Genomic DNA, 18,891 nt, shown 5'->3' with positions numbered 1-18,891 from the left:
TTTTCCTGGGAGCAGCGCAGTCTCTTAGCTGAGCATCTTCCAAGTGATGGATCTAGCAGCTCACTCTGGCTAGTCACAAAATACAACAGCTTAACTACAGACTTCAAATAACGAAATGAAAAATCTGTAATTGACATTATGTTATAATAGAATGAAAACAATGACAACTGTCTTGTACAGGTGAAATTCTTCCACAAGCCTTTTGTTGCCAGAGGTCCCTCTGATGAAGACAGCCGCTTATAAATCAGGACAAAGTTTCGAGGTGTGATTAAGCCTCCTAAGAGCAGATGATCGTATTTCTCTCCTTTCAGAAAGCGACAACAAACAGATTGTCATCCCTCCCCAACAATTCTCAGGACTTTTAAAAAAAAAAAAAAAAAAACCAAAACCCTAGAGTGCCTAACTTTAGAAATAGCAAATTGGGGATTTTAGCCCTTCTCTTTAAATGTTTCTTAAAAATAAAATTAAATTTAAAAAAAAAAAAAACAAGTCAACAAATTTTTGCAAACAAATACTTCTGAGCTCTGCATCTGGGTTTGATGGTGTGCGACTCGGAGGCACGGTTGTGCCCGGGCTCTCCCTGTGCCAGGCAGATCTGAGGCAGTCTGAGGCAGTCCGGAGGCACACGGTGTCACCAAGGGCCACATCCCAGGCCTAGTGAAGCTCCTCCGCTGCCAGCTAAGAGCTCGCTTGTGTCTAGTTCATTAGGCACTTCACAATGAGCCCCACTAATGACTTTGGAGAGGAAAATTGGAAAGGAAAAAAACTGTGGCTGCAAATGTTGAGCAAACGTGACAGTAAACACAGTTACTCGGAAGCATCAGGTTTTACAAGAAACTTTTACGGAGACTTTTGCTCCTGGTCTTTCATTCCAAGTGAGAAATTAATGAAATGGCTCGGGCACACACAAAATTTGCTCTGGCATATTCAGTATCCTTTTCACACTAACCTATGTATTACGCTTAATCATCCACCAGACGCATCCTAAACGAAAGAGAACCATCTCTAAGCACTATCCTGCAGTGTTGGATACTGAGAAATAGTGCATTTTGCATTTCTGCAAACTTTTTTCAGAGCTGAAGTTGCTCCTTAATTCCTACCACTTGTCTCTCCTGCTCCCCGTACACTCCGAACTCCACGGGGATGATTTAACGGTGCTGGGATTTGTGCGCTGAGAAACGCTGTCAGATCCCCTGGACTGACAAAAGTCTTTCCTAACTATTATTAATAGGACATTTCATCATTATTTACTTCGTTATGTGAATAACAAGGCCCACACTGATAACAGAAATGCCTTTGCCTCCATTGTTCCCAGAAAATGCTGTAGCTCAACAACAGGTCTCCTTAGAGCACAGGTTTTAATAGGACCTTGCTCAAATGACTTGCAGAATTACACCTAATTAGTTTTGTAGAATGATTTATTGCCAAGGCACCAGAGGACTACTAATGGTCTCCACCGTGTTAGGCATCCAACACTATTAAATTGCTCCCAGTTGCTAGATAATAAGCCGAAGGGTAGTTCCTTTTCTGTTTTCTGGTAAACTTTCTTTTTGTCCAACCGCACTCCTTGAGAAGTGTATTTTTCTGGAAGGTCTGAAATATACACAAGCCAGATTTCCTAAATCGAAGCATTTAAGTTTCATGGTCACAAAGTTCCTCTCCCGCTTTGGGCAAATGAAACACCTGTACTTACGCACTATGTAAGCCAGATCCTTGAATCTATACATTTTTTTCTCGGTTTCCCTACCTGAAATCACAAAAAGGGAAGAGAGCTTAAGTTCGCAGAAAAAAAAAAAAAAAGGACCACACGACCATCATTAGCTGCCACAAAACTAACACGGAGCATCAGAGCAAAAGGCCTCTCGTTTGGAATCACGGCTTTTCTCTGATAAACGAATGCTGTACAAGATGAGGTTTCGGCGTCGACGAGTTTTCACCTTCCAGGTTGAACGATAAAAGCACCCCCCAGCCTTTGAATTTTCCCCTGCTGTGCGGAGGCTGAAGATCTGACAGATCTGTTTTTCAGAAAAGCCCATACCTCAGAAGCTGATAAAAAGCAAATGCTTCGTACCTAAACTGTATCTGCCGTGGAAAAGCCTCTGAGCGGCTCAAAGTCATTACGTTACTTTTATCAAATGGGATCCAAGGCTTTAGTCGGGGCAGAGTCGAGTGAGTGTCAGCAACAAGGGCCCTGAAGCCTCCCAGAGCTTCAGACATCTATTCCCTGTCCCCGGACACGAGCACGGTTGGAAGAACAGAGTTTATCTAATCTGAAGAACCCTAAAAACACTGCCCTCTGACAGCAAGAGAACACTCCCGACAATCCAAACCACTTTAAAAACGGCTAACTCCAAAAAGCCACCAGCGGCAAGGCGACCCGAAAGCCATTTTCCATTGAAATGTATTACAGTGGAGAAACCAGGTGAAGAACCTAAGGGTAACACAGCAATCAGCTGCAAAACTACTAAAACCAAAGGGTTCCGATTCATCAAATCGAGAAGTACAATCCAGATGAAGCCTAACAAAAGTAACTTCATTTTTCTTCCGTAGCTGGGCTTCGCTGGAGCGTAAAAATCCGCGACAGCAAACAGACGTTCCAGCTCCCGGTGATGAAAACAACAAGCAAAAATAAAATAAAATAAAATAGATATTTCCTAGCTCCTCGTCTCTGCCTCGCGTGCCCGTGTGTGCACACTCACTTCATCAGCTCAGAAACGTTATTCACTTCCCAAAGTGATGCACGCGGCTGCTGGAGCTTGTCAGAATAAAAAGCTGCAGGCTTCAACCAGCTTCTTGTTTTTCTAAATAAAAAAGTCTAAAATCTTTAACCAAAAGATGACTATTTTCCCCAACGTACTACCCTGCTTTTTTTTTAACCTGCCCAGCACTGAACAGTCGTTGAATAGTGATGGATGCGAGACCCACACTGGTTACAAAACCTCAAAGGTATGGAAAGAGATTACAAATAACGGAAGACAGAGCCTTGAACTATACAACCATCCTAATATAATTATTTAAAACATTTTTAAGGAAAAATGGAAAATTATATCCCCAATCAGGCACCTAAAAGAGGAAGGCAGCTGACATCCCACACTCGGTACCTACCCAAGGGTATTCCTAAGCATGCCAGACACTTCCCGCTCCCACAGAAATGCTCAAATTCACCCATTTTAATGCAGACTGAAATAAATGTGGATACCTCGAGATTGACGTAAAATGACATAAAATGAGTGTTTTTCACCCCATTTTAAAAACAAAGCTGGGGGGTGGTTGCTCAGCATTCCTCTTGTCTTTTCTTAAGATTTCTGTATTTTCTCCTTAATTTTAAGGAACCGAATAATAAGAAACGAGTGCTCGCTCCAAACAATGCAGCCCTTAGCTCGATTTTTTTTTTTTTTTTTTAATATCTTTTTTTTGTTTTGTTTTGTGGCAGCTGGCGTGCAGCCAGAACATTTCAGTTTGCAGACAGGTTGGACGGTACCACCTGTTTCCATTACAGCAGCACCCGTGGGTAATGCACTTCAATTGTCACCATCTCCACTGACAACCTTTCATCACAACATCAGTGAGTTTCTCTGATTTTCCCAGAGACATTTTCCTCATTTGCATAGTTCCCTCGAGCTTTTTTTTTTTTAAGGCTTCGTTCCCCTCAAAGCTCCACAGCTCTGAAGTCTTCCCTTTTCAGGGAGCACTGAGGGAAAGCAGAGCTCCAAGGTTAGGTTTTATTTCTGGCTCTATCTTGAAAGCCAAGGTATTTTTAATGTTTTCAAGACTGTATATAAAATATGTACCAATGAGGTTGACAGGCACGGATGCTATAATGGACTCACAGCCGGAGATTTAACACAGGCTCCTCGAAAAGTATTCTTTACACATTGAAGAATTTGGTTAGTGTTTTTATTTTTAAATCCCCTCTGTGAAGCAGAAGAACCTGGAACAAAAGTACCTTTCTCCAGCATCCACTAGGTTTTCCTCTTGCTGTATCACAACTTAACACTACTGTGCATCCACAGATTCCTATTCTACAACATTTTTTAACGTGTTTATTCCTAACCTGCTTGGGTCTTGAAGAAATCACTGCAACTGTACAAACCCAAGAGCACAGGGGTCAGCAGGAACGTGGCTCCAGAAAGGATCGTGGGATCGCCGTTAGCTTCTTCCCCCACCTCTGCTTTAACAGATTCAAATCATTGCTGCTCCTCTGGATGACGCTGAAAATATACTCCTGAGCATTCAATCAAGATGCAGGAAACTACTTTCCAATGTGTGTTTATTCAGAGACCGGCTCTCATTTGAGGTTTTCCACTGGCCAGTGACGTTGGCAAGGCTTCCCAAGGCTTGCTCCAAGGAAGATGTCAAACACGGTGCACAACAAAAAACAGAGAAAGGGCCACATTTCCTGAAAGTCGTTCTGGAAATCCATTAAACACAGTATGCATTGCCTTTTATCACGAGGCTCACAATTAATAGACATAAAATTCAACATTGTGTGAGTATATCACTTTTTTTAGGCAGGGAGATGTCACGCTCAACAGGAAAACCCAGATTTTTCAGCACGCTGATGTATTTCCTCTCAAAGGAGCTGAAGAGCTCTTTGCCCAGTCCAAACCCAACCAAACAAAAAAACCCAACCCAACCTCAAGCCCAGCACACCGACATGCCAGCCACATCTGACCACCCTGCACCTCCCCGGCCAAGAGGAGAGCAACTATGGCAAGTGCAGAGCTTTCCCTTACTGCTTCTACAAAACCTAAGTGGGCAGAGCAGCACCCGGGGCAGACACAGCAGGACCCTGTTTCTACGAAGAGCGTTGCTCAGGAGATCGATGTTTGGTTTCTCTGTGGTGTTTGTGCAGGAATCTGGCTCTGGAGCAGTGTGAGAGCCAATGCTGTCAGCCGTGGGGACCAACCGCTGATGCCCAACACGGCGAGACAGCAGGACAGCAGCCAAGAGCATCCTTCCTCCCACCACGAGGAAGAAACTTTCTTCTAGTTTGGTGACAGAGGGACCAAATGCGTTCATCTGTCTCACAGGTACGAGCACTGTAAAGCAAGGTGGGCCTTTGATGGCCCATGTCCTCCACCAGCACAAGCGTTTCTGCAGGGAGCCTGTCCTACCAAGCTGAGGCATAGCTTACTTTTAGAAAAAAAATCCCATTTTGGTAAAAAAATAAGTAAAAGAAAACAGGTGATGAGGAGTCCTTTCATTAGCACAACTGCAAAGGGGCTCTTTAAAGTCACGTATCATTAATTATTTTTGTAACAAACAGATTCCCTGAAGACAAGAAGTTCTTGTGCATAGCTGGTGTCTGATGTGGTGCTGGCCTTAGCAAGGGACATGCAGAGAACAAAACACAGTGGAGACAGCCGTGTCCTGTCCCACAGCTTATTAAAAACCCCACAACTAACCAAATACAAATCAACTGGCAAAGAGAAATGAGGAAGAAGGAGGAATGGCTACAGCTCGATGTAATCCTGTCACGTGGCAGTTGGTAAAAGAGGAAGCAAAAACCCAAAACTAAACCAAGAGAGGTCTGGTTTGGAATGTAGACTTAGAAAAAGTGATGCATTATCTACTGAGGGTTTCACAGGGGCTGTGTGGAAGTCCTCCAGAAACTCAGAAGATGACAGCAGCCCAACAGCATCAGGATCCCATGAAAGAAACCCATAGTACTAATACCACCTGGGATTTTTATTCGCCTTAGTCTATTCCTCCCCATGTGCCACAAAGTCAACAGCTTTTGCAAAACAGTTATTTAATTTTTAGAGAGCGCTCTCCCAAATTCAGCGAGTGCCTGTGTCTTATTGAACTTCCATCCTTTACCACATTTTCACAACTAAAGCTGATGTTGTCTATAAACACTAGTTCCATAAGAGTCAGAAGAGAAGAACCCTTCACAAGCAAACAAGCACGTGTCCTTCACTCATATATTTAAAAGTAGCTCCTGCCACGGTGAAAAATCCTCAGCAGCTGTGTTCCACTTGTGCAAAAGTTCTAATCATTCTAACTCCAATGACTAACATACTCTTCACTGAATTTGCCCAAGTATGACAGCAAAATCAATGTATGAAATAATTTCTGTCCGTCAGGAGTGTAAGAGCAATGCAAAGCAACACTCTGAACAGTGGATCTGTCAGTTTGTAGCCAAGACATGGAAAAAAAAAATCCCAAATTTGGATAAAAAGTTCTCTGGCAGATTGACAATAAATATGTGCTTATTTTAGAATGATTTCTGATTTTTTTGTAACCATTTGATTTAGAATCATAGAATCATTTAGGTTGGAAAAAACCCTTAAGATCATCGAGTCTTAGCTTTTATAACTCTGAAATATAAGCATTTCTGAATTAAAAATATATTTTATTGCAAGAAGAATGCTTTGTATTACCCCACGACATTTTTGTGGCAGACACAGTTTACTTAATCACAAATCATTAAAGATTTCAGCTTTCAGGGATTTTATATATATATATATATATATATACACACCATTTCTCAAAAAAATACTTTTGCTAACCTGGTTCTATTAGAAACAAAACTGCATACCTGTAAAAACCAGTGTTTTGCCTCACAGTTCTGTTCCTGAACCTCCCAACTGACTTCCTTCAATTCCTTAGCAGCTCCTAACAGATTTATACAAAACTGATTCTCTAGGTTATTACTGCTATTTTTATGGATGATAATTATGCTCTGGATGAGCTAGGAGGAAGAGGAATGACAGCCTTCAAGCTCTCAACACAGGAGTTACATGGAGAGAAGGATACTTTAAGCAAGGAAAAAACTCATGACAAAAGGCACATCTCACGGCTTGTGCATTCACTTATTCTAAATTAAAATCCTCCCTCCATCCCTCTCCTTCCCAGCCTTCAAAGAGGAGTGAATATTCCCAGGAGTATTCCAGCAAGGTGATTTTCAGCTGCCATGTGCACATTTACAATTGAACCATCTCAACTAATTCCTTTAATTACTTTACTTGCTACTGCTTCTTTGCCCGGGATGCAGGGACAGACCGAAATAGAAGAAATGCGTATGAATTCCTCTCTGCAGAGACGTCGATGCTGCTGTGCCCCAGTTTCTCCGCCAAAGTTCAGCGCATCAAGACTTTTCTGCATGAAGCTGGTAAATACACTCCTGCTCAAGATGCTGTCACCATCCTCTCTCCTCCTTGAAGCCCAGTTTCATATTCTCTATACTTCAAAACCCAGATGTCTGGCAGCACGCTGAATACACACTGACATTCTTGAAAACAGCTAATCTAGATTTTTCCCCCTAATAAAACTGATCATTTTCCACTTTAATTATATCACTAGTTCACACCACTCAATTTTCATATCGTACTCAAGTTCTCTGATATTGAAAGAATTTACAGGAAAGGAATCCAATTTATGTTTGGCAACCGCCATCCAATTTTTTTAATAACCTATTCGAGGCAAAAAAGGTTTTATCTGTTACATACTACAGTAATTCTGTAACTTTAAACTTTAAAAGTTTAATGGCAAAAGGTAAACCATTCCTTGTGTGCCATGAAGAAAGCCAAGAGTATGAAATAGTTGGGCCTGGAGGCCAACAGCTGTAGTTTTTCACTTTCACAACAAACCGAAAGTCATTATTTACAGTTTTGTATATATAAAAAAAAAAAAAAGACATCCCCCACAACAATCCAGTGGTCTGCCAGAAAAAAATCCCAGCTGACATAAACCCCTAATTAATTGCCTTGGGGTATCAGTTGCTAAGAAAATGTTAATGAATGACAAAACCAGGAATGAGCGACAGGGGATTTCATTTGCTTACATTTGTTTGCATTTGCTCAAGACGATCCCCTTCGATGTACTACTCTTACTCATAAAACTCCGGTTATATTGCTTGTGATTCATTAGAGCTAAAAGACCTGGTTATTAATGAAACAGAAGTGCTCAATTATTCTTCCATCCACTTCACTGTTGAGCTTTTAACCACAGTAATTACGCTTCACCGGGGCCTCGTTTTTCTCCTCTGACAGCTCCGAATTCATCACCCTACCTACAGTGTTTAGACAGTTATTTATATCTACTTAGGGTGAATACGTACATCTGTGGCTGGGAAACAAGCGGTGTCTTTTCCTAAGTGGAGAATCGATAGTCGAGACTTCAAAGAAGTTTTAATCCAGTTTCTTGGTTTCCCAAAAACACTTTTAGCTTTCAAAAGCCATCTGATACGGATAATCTAGCCCACATGGCCCTTTTGTGGTGCACGGACCACCCAGAAATACTTGAGAAAAACGTTACCCCAGCGCGACGTCAAAGCCAGAGAACCCTTTTTTTAAGATGTTGGGATGGTTTCGGATTTAAACTTTTAAACTCGGGTGATAATTAGCCTTTTTACGGTTCCTTTCACAGAAGTACCCACCTGTACGTGCTCAGAGGGAAGCCGAAGCCTCCCGAGGGTGGATGGTGGGCTCCAGCATCACGCCAAGCGTGGCACATGTCTCCTCTCTGCACCATCACTGATCGTGCACATCCAACCTCGGGCACAACATAAACCACCCCCCAGCCTCACCAACAGCACGATGCCTTTGCCCAGGCCAGTTTCTTTTATGGGGGTTGTAATTTGGACATCCGATTTTTATTTATTCATTTTTTATTTACAATATTTCACCAACACATCAACAAAAAAAAAAAAAGACGTAAAACTGAAAGAGGAGAGATTTAGATTAGGTATTAGGAAGAAACTCTTTGCTGTGAGGGTGGTGAGAGCCTGGCCCAGGTTGCCCAGAGAAGCTGTGGCTGCCCCATCCCTGGAGGGGTTCAAGGCCAGGTTGGAGGGGGCTTGGAGCAACCTGGTCTGGTGGGAGGAGCTCAGGGCAGGGGATGGGACTGGATGGTCTTGATGGTCTTTAAGGTCCCTTCCAACCCAAACCATTCTGTGATTCTATTATTCTAATAGGAACACACATCAGAATTGTATAAATTAGGAACAATTATACAAAATTAACTACTCGAAGACACAGCCATATGTATCTGGACCTCCAGGGAAAAAAGACTTACACTTACATCAAGAGAACAGGATGTCATTACCATATAACCTCTTCTTAATTATGTGTTCTCCAATTAGAGGTTGTCAAAAAAGAAAAATAATTTGCAGGGGGGTTGTTCTTGGTAAAAAGGAGATTTAAAGACTAATTGAAGGGTTCTAAAACAATATGAACAGCGTATCTGCCACCCCTCATGTCATGACATTCATACTGGTGATTGCTTAAAAAAAAAATAGAAAAAAAGAAAATAAAGCAGAAGCCTAACAATCCCGGGAGAGAATAAGGATAATTATTAGGGGTATGGAAAGCCTTCTGCACAATTCCCTTCAGAAGCAGAGTGGAAAGGTGGCGTAACAAAGGCAGGCAGCGGAATCAAAATGGGAGGAGAGGATGTCCTGCCGGCTAATTCACCCCTCCCTGTATATTTTTTACTCTTGTGTTACAGGTGATGATCTCAACTGTGACAAATGAAAATCAGAAATGTGTTTCTACAGCCGGATTGAATATGGAGGTCAGACTCCCACAAAACAATCAAGCCTCAGGAAAGACTTGCACGAGATGTCTCCTAACTAACCAGGGCTAAGAGAAACCTCCTGTAAAGCACAACATCTCTTACTAGGGTTAAGACACTGTTATTTGCAGGGTCAAGCAATTGTTAATGCCACAATTAGTGTAATTTACCAAGATTAATGCCTTGCTCTGGTTTCTTCTGTTGTTTCCCACACCCATCTGTACCTCACCAAACAAACACCTAATACAGACACAAGCAGTACCAAAGGTGAAATGAAATTTGTTGGGTGTTTTCTAAATATAAACCTTGCCTTTTAATGATAGCACTCACGGGAGATTCATCTTAAAATCTGTACATTCTCAATCTAACGACCTAATTTAAATACGAGATCATTAATCACATGGTCTTCTACTTACCAAAGTTACCTGTTAATCTAATGACACACTTCAATTTAATGCCTGTATGGGACAAGGCTTCTACGCTAAAGACTTGGTTTATGTTTAAGAGAAATCCAGTGTTGTCGGAACTTTTCCCGAACTATTCCCAATTCCTGCAAATTAATTTATTTCCGATGTTGATCAGAATCTCATCAAAAGCCACCACATTTCTTCTGAAATAGAAGAGGAGCTGAGCCCTGCTCTCCCAAAGTTTAAATAGAGTGTGCAGGGACTCAAAATCCCATTTGATCCAGCTCTGCTTTGACTTTTTCCTTGGGAAAAGAACGTCTGGGAATTTTACTATTTACAGTAATACCCTTTCCACATTCATAAACAATATTAGTGTTTCTGCCTTGAATTAAAGCAATTTTAAGAGAGACACTTCCAACATGAAAACTCGTCAATTAACATGAGATACAAGGGCTCCAGCTCTGGTTTTTTGTTTCTAAGGGAAGAACCCACACAAAGCAGATGGAAAACCTTTATATGGCAATGAAAAACTGTCGTATACATAATCAGCCCATACAACAATAAACGGAATAGAATATAAATGGAGATGGGTTATCTGATGTGCTGGACACTAGGGAAGTGGCTACAACAAATGCAGATAAACTGTAATTTCTAAATTGCCTCTGCCTTTGTGATGGCGCCAGCGGGAGGTGGGAAGGGGTGTTCGGACTCACCTGTTGAACTTCACTTTCTCCATTCGATATTTTCTCTGTGTACACAAAGGAGTTGAATATCCTCTGCAAGAAAAAGCAGAGAGGACGCGTAAGAGACCTTTTGTCATAAGTATCACATTAAAGCAGCTCCAGAAGGCGCATGGGTGAGGAAATCTGTGTCAGAAAAGGACCGTTTCACCTGGGAAACCTATTGCCAGGTTTACCTGAGGGGAATCACGGCTCCATAGACCTGTTTCTGGCTCTGTGTGAAGAGGCTGGTTTTGGTTTTGATGGCAAACACGTAACAGGTTTTTTTTTTCCAAAACATCTGTTAGTTTACCAAACTGACAGAAGGTGCTAAAAAACATATTTCCCAATTGAAAGCCAGTGCCCGCACAAACTGTGACTGTTCTCTAGCGCTAAACATTTAACCCAACATAACAATTTTTAAAAGCACTTGTTTCCGCTAACACACAAGAGGCTGTCAGCCCAATTTAGACATATTTGGTAACTGGAAAAGAGGAAAATGAGACCCACTTTTTAACACAACCAAATCGGGCTCACTATTCTTGCCCAATCGGGTGAAAAAGAAGGTATGAGAAGGTAGAAGTGAGAGAGCTGTGCCCTCCCCTGGAAAAGCTGCCCATCTGCTCCCAGACGGATACAAGTCCCTCCATCCACTGTGCCTCCGCAGGCAGGGGCCACGCTGTCATCACCATTTACCTACAGCGGGTACATGGAGTTAAAAACACTCAATACCTTGTTAATATTCTGCTTCCAGACTGAAAAATAAGGTTGGGAGGATTTGGGGTTACACCGACGGCATTCCTGAAAAATCCTGAAATTTTTCTCTACCGGCCTCAAGGGGAGCTGGGATTTCAGCGACGGAGCGGGTTCCACGTCTATCAGTGTTATGTCAAACACATGACAATACATCAGCAAGAACATCTGTAGGCACGGCCACATCTGGCGAAGGACGGTGATTCATCCAGACCCTGCTGAGTCCCTCCCTTGACGTGACAGTTGTGAAATTACCCAGACTCATGTTTACAGCAAGACAATAACTCAGAGTCAGCTCTCCAAATTATTAGCAGTAACAACTGCAGTTACTGAAGAAGCCTAAATTTCATCCAAATCCACGACTCCAAGAGTTTTCTTGATGCAGGTTTAGTTGATTTCCTCCCAGTAAGGCTGTCTGCAGCTATAACTGGCAAAACCAGCCTGGAAACCCCTTTGGTGTGCTCTGCCCCACTTACCATCATCACTTTCCCTTATCCCTCTCCCTCCTGAGGGCTTCAGGAATTTCAAAAATTTGAACTCTTAATTCTAAAGGAGTATTTGGAAGGGCAGCAATAAATCTCCTCGGTTTACAAGTCCCGGAGAGCCAAGGATGGGGGGGAGAAGGAGGGAAAAAAAAAAGCATCCACTCTTAAAAGCTGCCCGTACACTGAGACTTCCTCTTCTTCCAGACCTTTGTTTAAAGTTCTGCTTGGGTACTTTAACTACAAACATGCTGGCTTTTATTCCCCACCCCCCACCCCCCTTCAAGAGATGAAAAGATAATTTAAACATCAGAAGAAAATACATTAAAGCACGTCATTTTGATGCAAAATGTTTTAAATGAATTGAATTTTTCCCTCCACGCGGCATTTAGGCTCCAGACATCAAAAGGAGCGAGAAGGAAATAGACTGTCAGCTCCTGAGAATGGAGCTTTCTGTCCTTAACACAAAGCTGACCCCTTCCTCCACCCCTTTAACACGTCGCCGTGTTTATGGACTCTCGAAATAATGCCAGAGAACATTATACACGGTTATATACGAGCCCCAGTGCCAGCAGGGATTGATTTGGCCACTGGGCTAGGTTTTTAACCTATTTTCGCTCGATTTATCATTTAACCAAACTCTTCCGAACGGTGTTCATTAAATGCTCTGCGCATGTCAGAGAGGGGGGAGCGGGGGCCCGTTAGTCAAACTGCCATCACAGACACCGAGCCGAAACCAACAGTAAAAAACTCAATAAGGCTTGAGAAACCACCCAGGAACACGGGAGCCGTCACACAGGGAGCTCCCCGGGGCTACGGGTTTAACTGCTCGGCCCCTGCCCAGGAAAAGTCCCGTTACTCGGGATATCTGCTCCCTAATCAAGAATTCCTACGCAGAACTTCACCCGGAGCCAGAACCATCTCCCTGTCGTATTTAAGCTAATTTCACTAACTTAAAAAGTGATCTAACTTTCAGTAGAAAACCAGAGACAAGTGGCAACCTCCAAATGCAGTTAAGGAAACGTCGCAGACCCGAGGGTACATCAGCTCCACGATCTTACAAAAACAGTCTAAATATTTAGGAGAACTTGCCCATCGTAGTTTACACAGAGAATTAGCATCTGTACTTCATTCTTCCCACCCCTCCTTATTTAATTGGATCTGCCGAGCAGATGGCAGCAGGCTAAGTTCACTCCAACAGGAACAATTAGACACGTGTTTAATGAGATGCTCGCCCGGGATTAGTTGCCGTAACCCATCACCACTCGCTCTCACAACCCACTGGGGCTGCAACCGCCCCGCTGGTTCGGCCTCCAGCCTGTCCCCCACCAGACACGGAGACATCTACATCCCCACCACCGCTCCCAATGCCACAACAGCATTTTATTGGCTTTTTCTCCATTTGCCCCCCTCTTTTTCCTACCATCAGCTAGTTTAAGCTTATTATCATCTTCGTAGATAATCAGGTTCTTGCTGATACCTTGACTGACATCTTGACATTGGTCAACTACATGAAAAAGATTCATTTTCTTGGGAATCCTCAAATTCCTTTAAACCCAAAATCTTTAGAAGACAACAGCTCTGTTCTTGTAACACACAGCAGAGGGCAAAACTTCTCGCTCTGTGCTGTCCACTACTTATAGAAACACAGAATAGAATCACAGAATGGGTTGGGTTGGAAGGGACCTTAAAGATCACCCAGTGCCACCCCCTGCCCTGGGCAGGGACACCTCCCACCAGACCAGGTTGCTCCAAGCCCCCTCCAACCTGGCCTTGAACCCCTCCAGGGATGGGGCAGCCACAGCTTCTCTGGGCAACCTGGGCCAGGCTCTCACCACCCTCACAGCAAAGAAGTTCCTCCCCACATCTCATCTCCATCTCCCCTCTGTCAGTGTCAAACCCTTCCCCCTCCTCCTATGGCTCCCCTCCCTCATCCAGAGTCCCTCCCCAGCTTTCCTGGAGCCCCTTGAGGGACTGGAAGGGGCTCCAAGGTCTCCCCGGAGCCTTCTCTTCTCCAGGCTGAACCCTCCAACTCTCTCAGCCTGTCCTCACAGCAGAGGGGCTCCAGCCCTCCCAGCATCTCCGTGGCCTCCTCTGGCCCCGCTCCAACAGCTCCATGTCCTTCTGCTGTTGGTGGCCCCAGAGCTGGAGGCAGCACTGGGGGGGGTCTCCCCAGAGCGGAGCAGAGGGACAGAATCCCCCCCTGGCCCTGCTGGCCACGCTGCTGGGGATGCAGCCCAGGAGGCAGGGGGCTTTCTGGGCTGCCAGCCCACGTTGCCAGCTCATGTTGAGCTTCCATTTCAGGTTGAGAACTGCTGCTTCACAGTCGTGCTCCAGCCCCTCACGTGCCACAGCACACCTGCACACACACACACCTGAGGAGCTTCAACTCCTCCAACCACTTCGTTTCATCAAACAGGTTTCCACAAAGATTTTTGACGTAAAAAAAATAAAGGGAAACAAAAGCAACTTCCCCCCCCCCCCCCCCCCCCCCCCCGCCCCTTCCCCCAATCCAAACTCTGAATTAAATTTCAAGATTTGGTTTCTAAGCGGGCGTTTTGTCAGAGCTTTTCCTTTGTGCTGGCACAGCTCACCCAGCAGGGCAGGCAGACCTTGCTTCATCCACCTCAGCTATTGCCACCACAAAGCATCAGTTTTCAAGCACAACAGTAAAAAGTAAACAAAGCTCCAAACTTCTTCAAGACTTGGGAGTTTTGAAATGTCTGCGTTTTCCACACTTTGTTCCAAAAGCAAACTTCAGAAATGAGATTAATTCCAGATTTAGCCATGGTCTAAACTGGGAAGTCGGTGAAGTTGTAATTCTCATTTCAAATTACTCAAACGTCGGAGATGCTCAGAGAGAAATATCGCTTCTCAGGCTGGCTCTATCCGTCACCTGCTGCTTTATACTCGCATTTAAACTCCGGGGGGGCAGGCGGGGGCTGAGCACAAAGCCCTGCGCCATCCCCGGGGCCCCCGCGCCTCCGGCAACACCTGAATCCTGCAGCGATGCTCAGCACATCACTTGTGCTCTTAATCCTCCCCTTCCCTTATCGAACACGCCGCTCGCATTTAGCTACACAAACACAAGCCGAGAAAGAGAAAATCACGGTATCTGCAGGGACCGCTGCGGGATTTCTGGCAATCTGTGACAGCTCTGAGACACACAGGCTTCAGGAGAGCCGAGCGATGTGTCCCCATGAACCTGCAGAGGACAAGCACAGCCTGGATGGAATCCTGACAACCCTGGGGTTTGGTTTATAAATACATATTTTCACATCTTGCTTTCCTAAGCTCCTTAATTATCTGTCTGGTTCAAAGCACTTGCAACCTCCTAGAAAATATTCTTCCATGTTATCTCGATACATCCTTTAATGATTTTAACTGCTTCTCGGTGCCACCAGCCAGCACCACTTTTAGCTTTGAGCAACAGGACAAATATTTGACGAGCGAGATAAAGAGGGAAGCGATGAGAGGATGGCAGGGCAGGGGTCCTCGGGGCTGGGACGGGGAAGGTTTGGGCCACCAGTGGCTAATGGCTCCCACAGGTGGGGTGTGACAGTGATGAATGGGCGCAGCACCCAGACCCACCGCTCCGGGAAGGACCGAGTCAGGTTTCCCACCAAGGCAGAGATAAGGGGAACCTCGGGTTCAGCATCATCATGTGCCAAAGCAAGGCTTAGCAGAATTTTAATTCATAATTTGAAGCCAAAGGCAACTCGGGTTTAAATCCGGGAGATGACTCTAAACCAAGCTTAGAATAAAAATATAAAAATATTAACTGGCCTGTTCCCTGAGCTCCTTGAGATTAAAATAAACTCAGCAGCACTGAGGGTTGCGTCTATTGATGCAGTCTCACTGCAGCGAGAAAATAACTTCAAAAGGCCCCAGTGCGACTGCCAGCACTGCATCAAAATAAACAAAAAAAGCCACCACCCCCAAACCCCCCCAAGCAAATAAAAGCACCAACTGCTCCGCAGAGCACTCAACCATTTGCACATCACTTTATTGCTAGAGGAGATATGAATCCATCTCCCTACCGACAAAAATAACATTTTTAGAGACAAAGAGAATCAGGAGAAACAAATACAGGATTAGTAAAATATCCACTGAGCTGTAAATACACTGCAGCTGTTTTAGCATCTATACTGCAAGACTTTAAAAAGAAAAAGCAGATTTAGGACCTAGACTGCTGCTACCTGCCATATTTGGGTAATGACAGGGTGAAAAAACTCTACAATATCAAAAAAAGTATGCAAAGCAGCAGTAGCAAAATGTACATGTGTCAAATATACACAGTATTAGCTCAGCAGGGCTGCAATATTTTTAAAACTTCAAGCAGCTACTAACCAGGGTCTGTTTCTTATTTTAAAGGTTAATGTTTTAAAAAGTGGTGAGCAAACAAATATCTTACAAATCCTTTTTCTGATGAAACTCACCGAGTGAGACTGTTTTGAGGGAAACCTGTGGCTTCTGTCTGGAGTTTATTTTTGCAGCGTCTGAAGCCCTATCAGGTTATGTTTTGTTACCATTTTCTAAAACCGAGAAACATTAAATAGTGGGTTCCCATGAGATGAAGGACACGATCCGTGTTTTTCTCTAAGAATTTACAATATACATATAAGAAGTTAAAGCAAATCAGAGGAAAACACAGCGAAAGGCAAACCCGGCGGGATGAGAGCGATGACGGCAGCAGCCTGGTGTTACAAACCCTGCTCGCGGCAGCTACAGGACTCAAAGGAATATCCCAATATCACACTGCGAACACCTTTCTTTCTCTGTGGCTTTCAGAAAAGTTTTCAGGAAGAATTGAATCAATTAATGTTTTTTTTTTTATTGTTATTTACAGGTATCTTTACCAGACAGGTAGACAAAGAACTCACAAGCTCCAGGTAGGTGCTTTGGTGGGGGTCAGAGCACAGGCAGCTTCTCTGTTCAACACAAGCAGCATCTTTAATTAAAAAAAAAACGAGGAAAAGCAAAGACTCCTACAGGTTGTGATTCTGCGGTCCTAGGCTGGTTCATCTCCTCCCACTGAATGCTCAGAGAAGCTCTCTGTGTTACTCATGGGCAAAGCTGGTCCATGCTCAATTATCTGCATCACTGGAGTGGTGTTAAACCACATCACCATTTGAAAGACTCCTTTGGCAGTTCCATTTAAATGATTTTGCTTATTTTACATATAAAATTTATAAAAGATTACTTGCAATGAGGAGGAATTTGTGGGGGAAAAAAAAAAAAAAAAAATCAATTGTGTGGAAAAAGCTGAGACTACGAGACATAGCTTTTCCATAAGCAAAGTGAAGGAAAACACTTTGTCCAACACAGAGGACAAGAAAAGAACTGGGATTCAGTTTTTATCTTAATTTTGATGGTTGAATGCATCCCAGTTAGCATTTATAATTAGTCTCCTACCATTAGCCTGTGGGAGGTAAAAGCCTTGAGGATAATTTCAAGAGTCGTATTGAGAAGGGGAGATGGTAAGTAGGCGCGACATTGCTTGAAAAGGGTCAAAGTAGAGCACAATCCTTATAAACCTGTTTCCTCGGAAAACTTCAGGCATTTGCAAGGAGACAAAACTATGGAAAACTGAGGAAGTGCCAAAAATGCAATCAAGAACCGGCAGATTTTTTGTCTTCTTTTTCAAGGGACCAGAGAAGTGGGAGGAAAAAAGAGTGAGAGGGGAAAATACCCTAAGAAAATTAGTTCCACATGTTAAAAAGATTATTCATTTAGCCAATGTAACTTGACTAAGGTTATGCTCATGACAATGTATATGGCAGTATTTCAGAAAAAGGAAAGTCGTGTTACCCAACCTTAAAATATAAAGCAGATGGTCTTCTCAATAGGATTGGATTTTTTTCTCCCTACACTTACTCCTCATTCCAGCCTCTAGGATGTGAAACTTCAAATATTTATATGGGTTTTTTCAGGTTGAGAACTTTTTGGTTACTGGACATTTTTCAACTCACTGCATTTTGTTGGTCCTCTTCCCTTTAAAGAGAACATAAATTTGAGCGTTTATCGGGAGCAAAATCAACCCCAAACTTCATTCTATTCGGAGAACTCCAGGTTTCATTTTTCTGGTTTGTTTTCAAGCTCACGTCAAAATGACTAACAAAAAATGGGGAAACATTTAAGCAGCAAACCAGTATATGTAAATAGATGCAATCCAATAGCAAAAAGAGCATATCATTTTAGCATAATTACTGCGCTTATCCAATTTGGTCATGAATTCAATATACAACAAGTATGCAGAAAAAACATGGTTCGATTTATGTAATATTCCAGCTAGGAACTGTGTAATTTTAAAGCAAGGTCAAAAAAGTCCCCAAAACCGAAGGGACATAAAGACACTCACTGAGAGAACGTGATTTTGTTTCCTGATGTGTTTAACACAATCGAGGCAGAAGCTCTTGGGTTTTGTTTGGAGAAAGGCCGCAGCAGAGGAACACTGAGGCCGGAGCGAGGAATTAGAGAGATCGACTTGAATCAGAAAAAAAAAAATATATCCAAGAACGACAAGTTTAAACATAGGAATTTATAGATCATAAATCACAACACTAAACTTCTGTGCATAAAATGAATGGGCTGATGCTAAAGTAATCACAGCACTGTTTTCTTTAAATGTCCAAGAGTATCATTTTTCAGGATCTCTCAGCAGGAACCATCAACATACACACGATAAATATCATGATAACAGCCTTCCCCTGCAACTGCTGCTGCTGAGCTTCTTAACGGTAACTGTCTAATACAGCCTGCACTCAGAAAGTCAAAAGTTTAAAACTTTTAACACAGGCTGCAGTCAGTTCTCAGCTGTTTCCACGCAAGGCACCAACACTTTTTTCAAGAGAAAAATAATAGATGAGTAACAACCTGAAAAAGACTGTCTGTACATAAGTACCTTCCTGTATGAGTTAGCGTCTGTAATAAAAAGTACAAGAGCATCCTCTATGGTAATATTATTTGTATTAATAAAGTAGAAGAGTTTCAAGGTCACCTCTTTACATA

At 43.1% G+C, this 18,891-nt stretch overlaps 1 protein-coding gene across 1 annotated transcript in view; it reads right to left on the bottom strand.

The window, feature by feature from the left end:
- Window positions 1-18,891, bottom strand: part of CACHD1 (cache domain containing 1) — a 114,658-nt gene that overhangs the window by 63,835 nt on the left and 31,932 nt on the right. The window contains exon 2 of the mRNA XM_074152065.1: window positions 10,640-10,702. Within this exon, the coding sequence (XP_074008166.1) occupies window positions 10,640-10,702 (63 nt within the window). The remainder of the gene's footprint in view (window positions 1-10,639; window positions 10,703-18,891) is intronic.

The sequence above is a fragment of the Numenius arquata genome, chromosome 8 (genome assembly GCF_964106895.1).
Source record: "Numenius arquata chromosome 8, bNumArq3.hap1.1, whole genome shotgun sequence".
Lineage (NCBI taxonomy): Eukaryota > Metazoa > Chordata > Aves > Charadriiformes > Scolopacidae > Numenius > Numenius arquata.
Note: the sequence above shows the minus strand (reverse complement) of the source record. Positions and strands in the feature narration are given on the sequence as shown.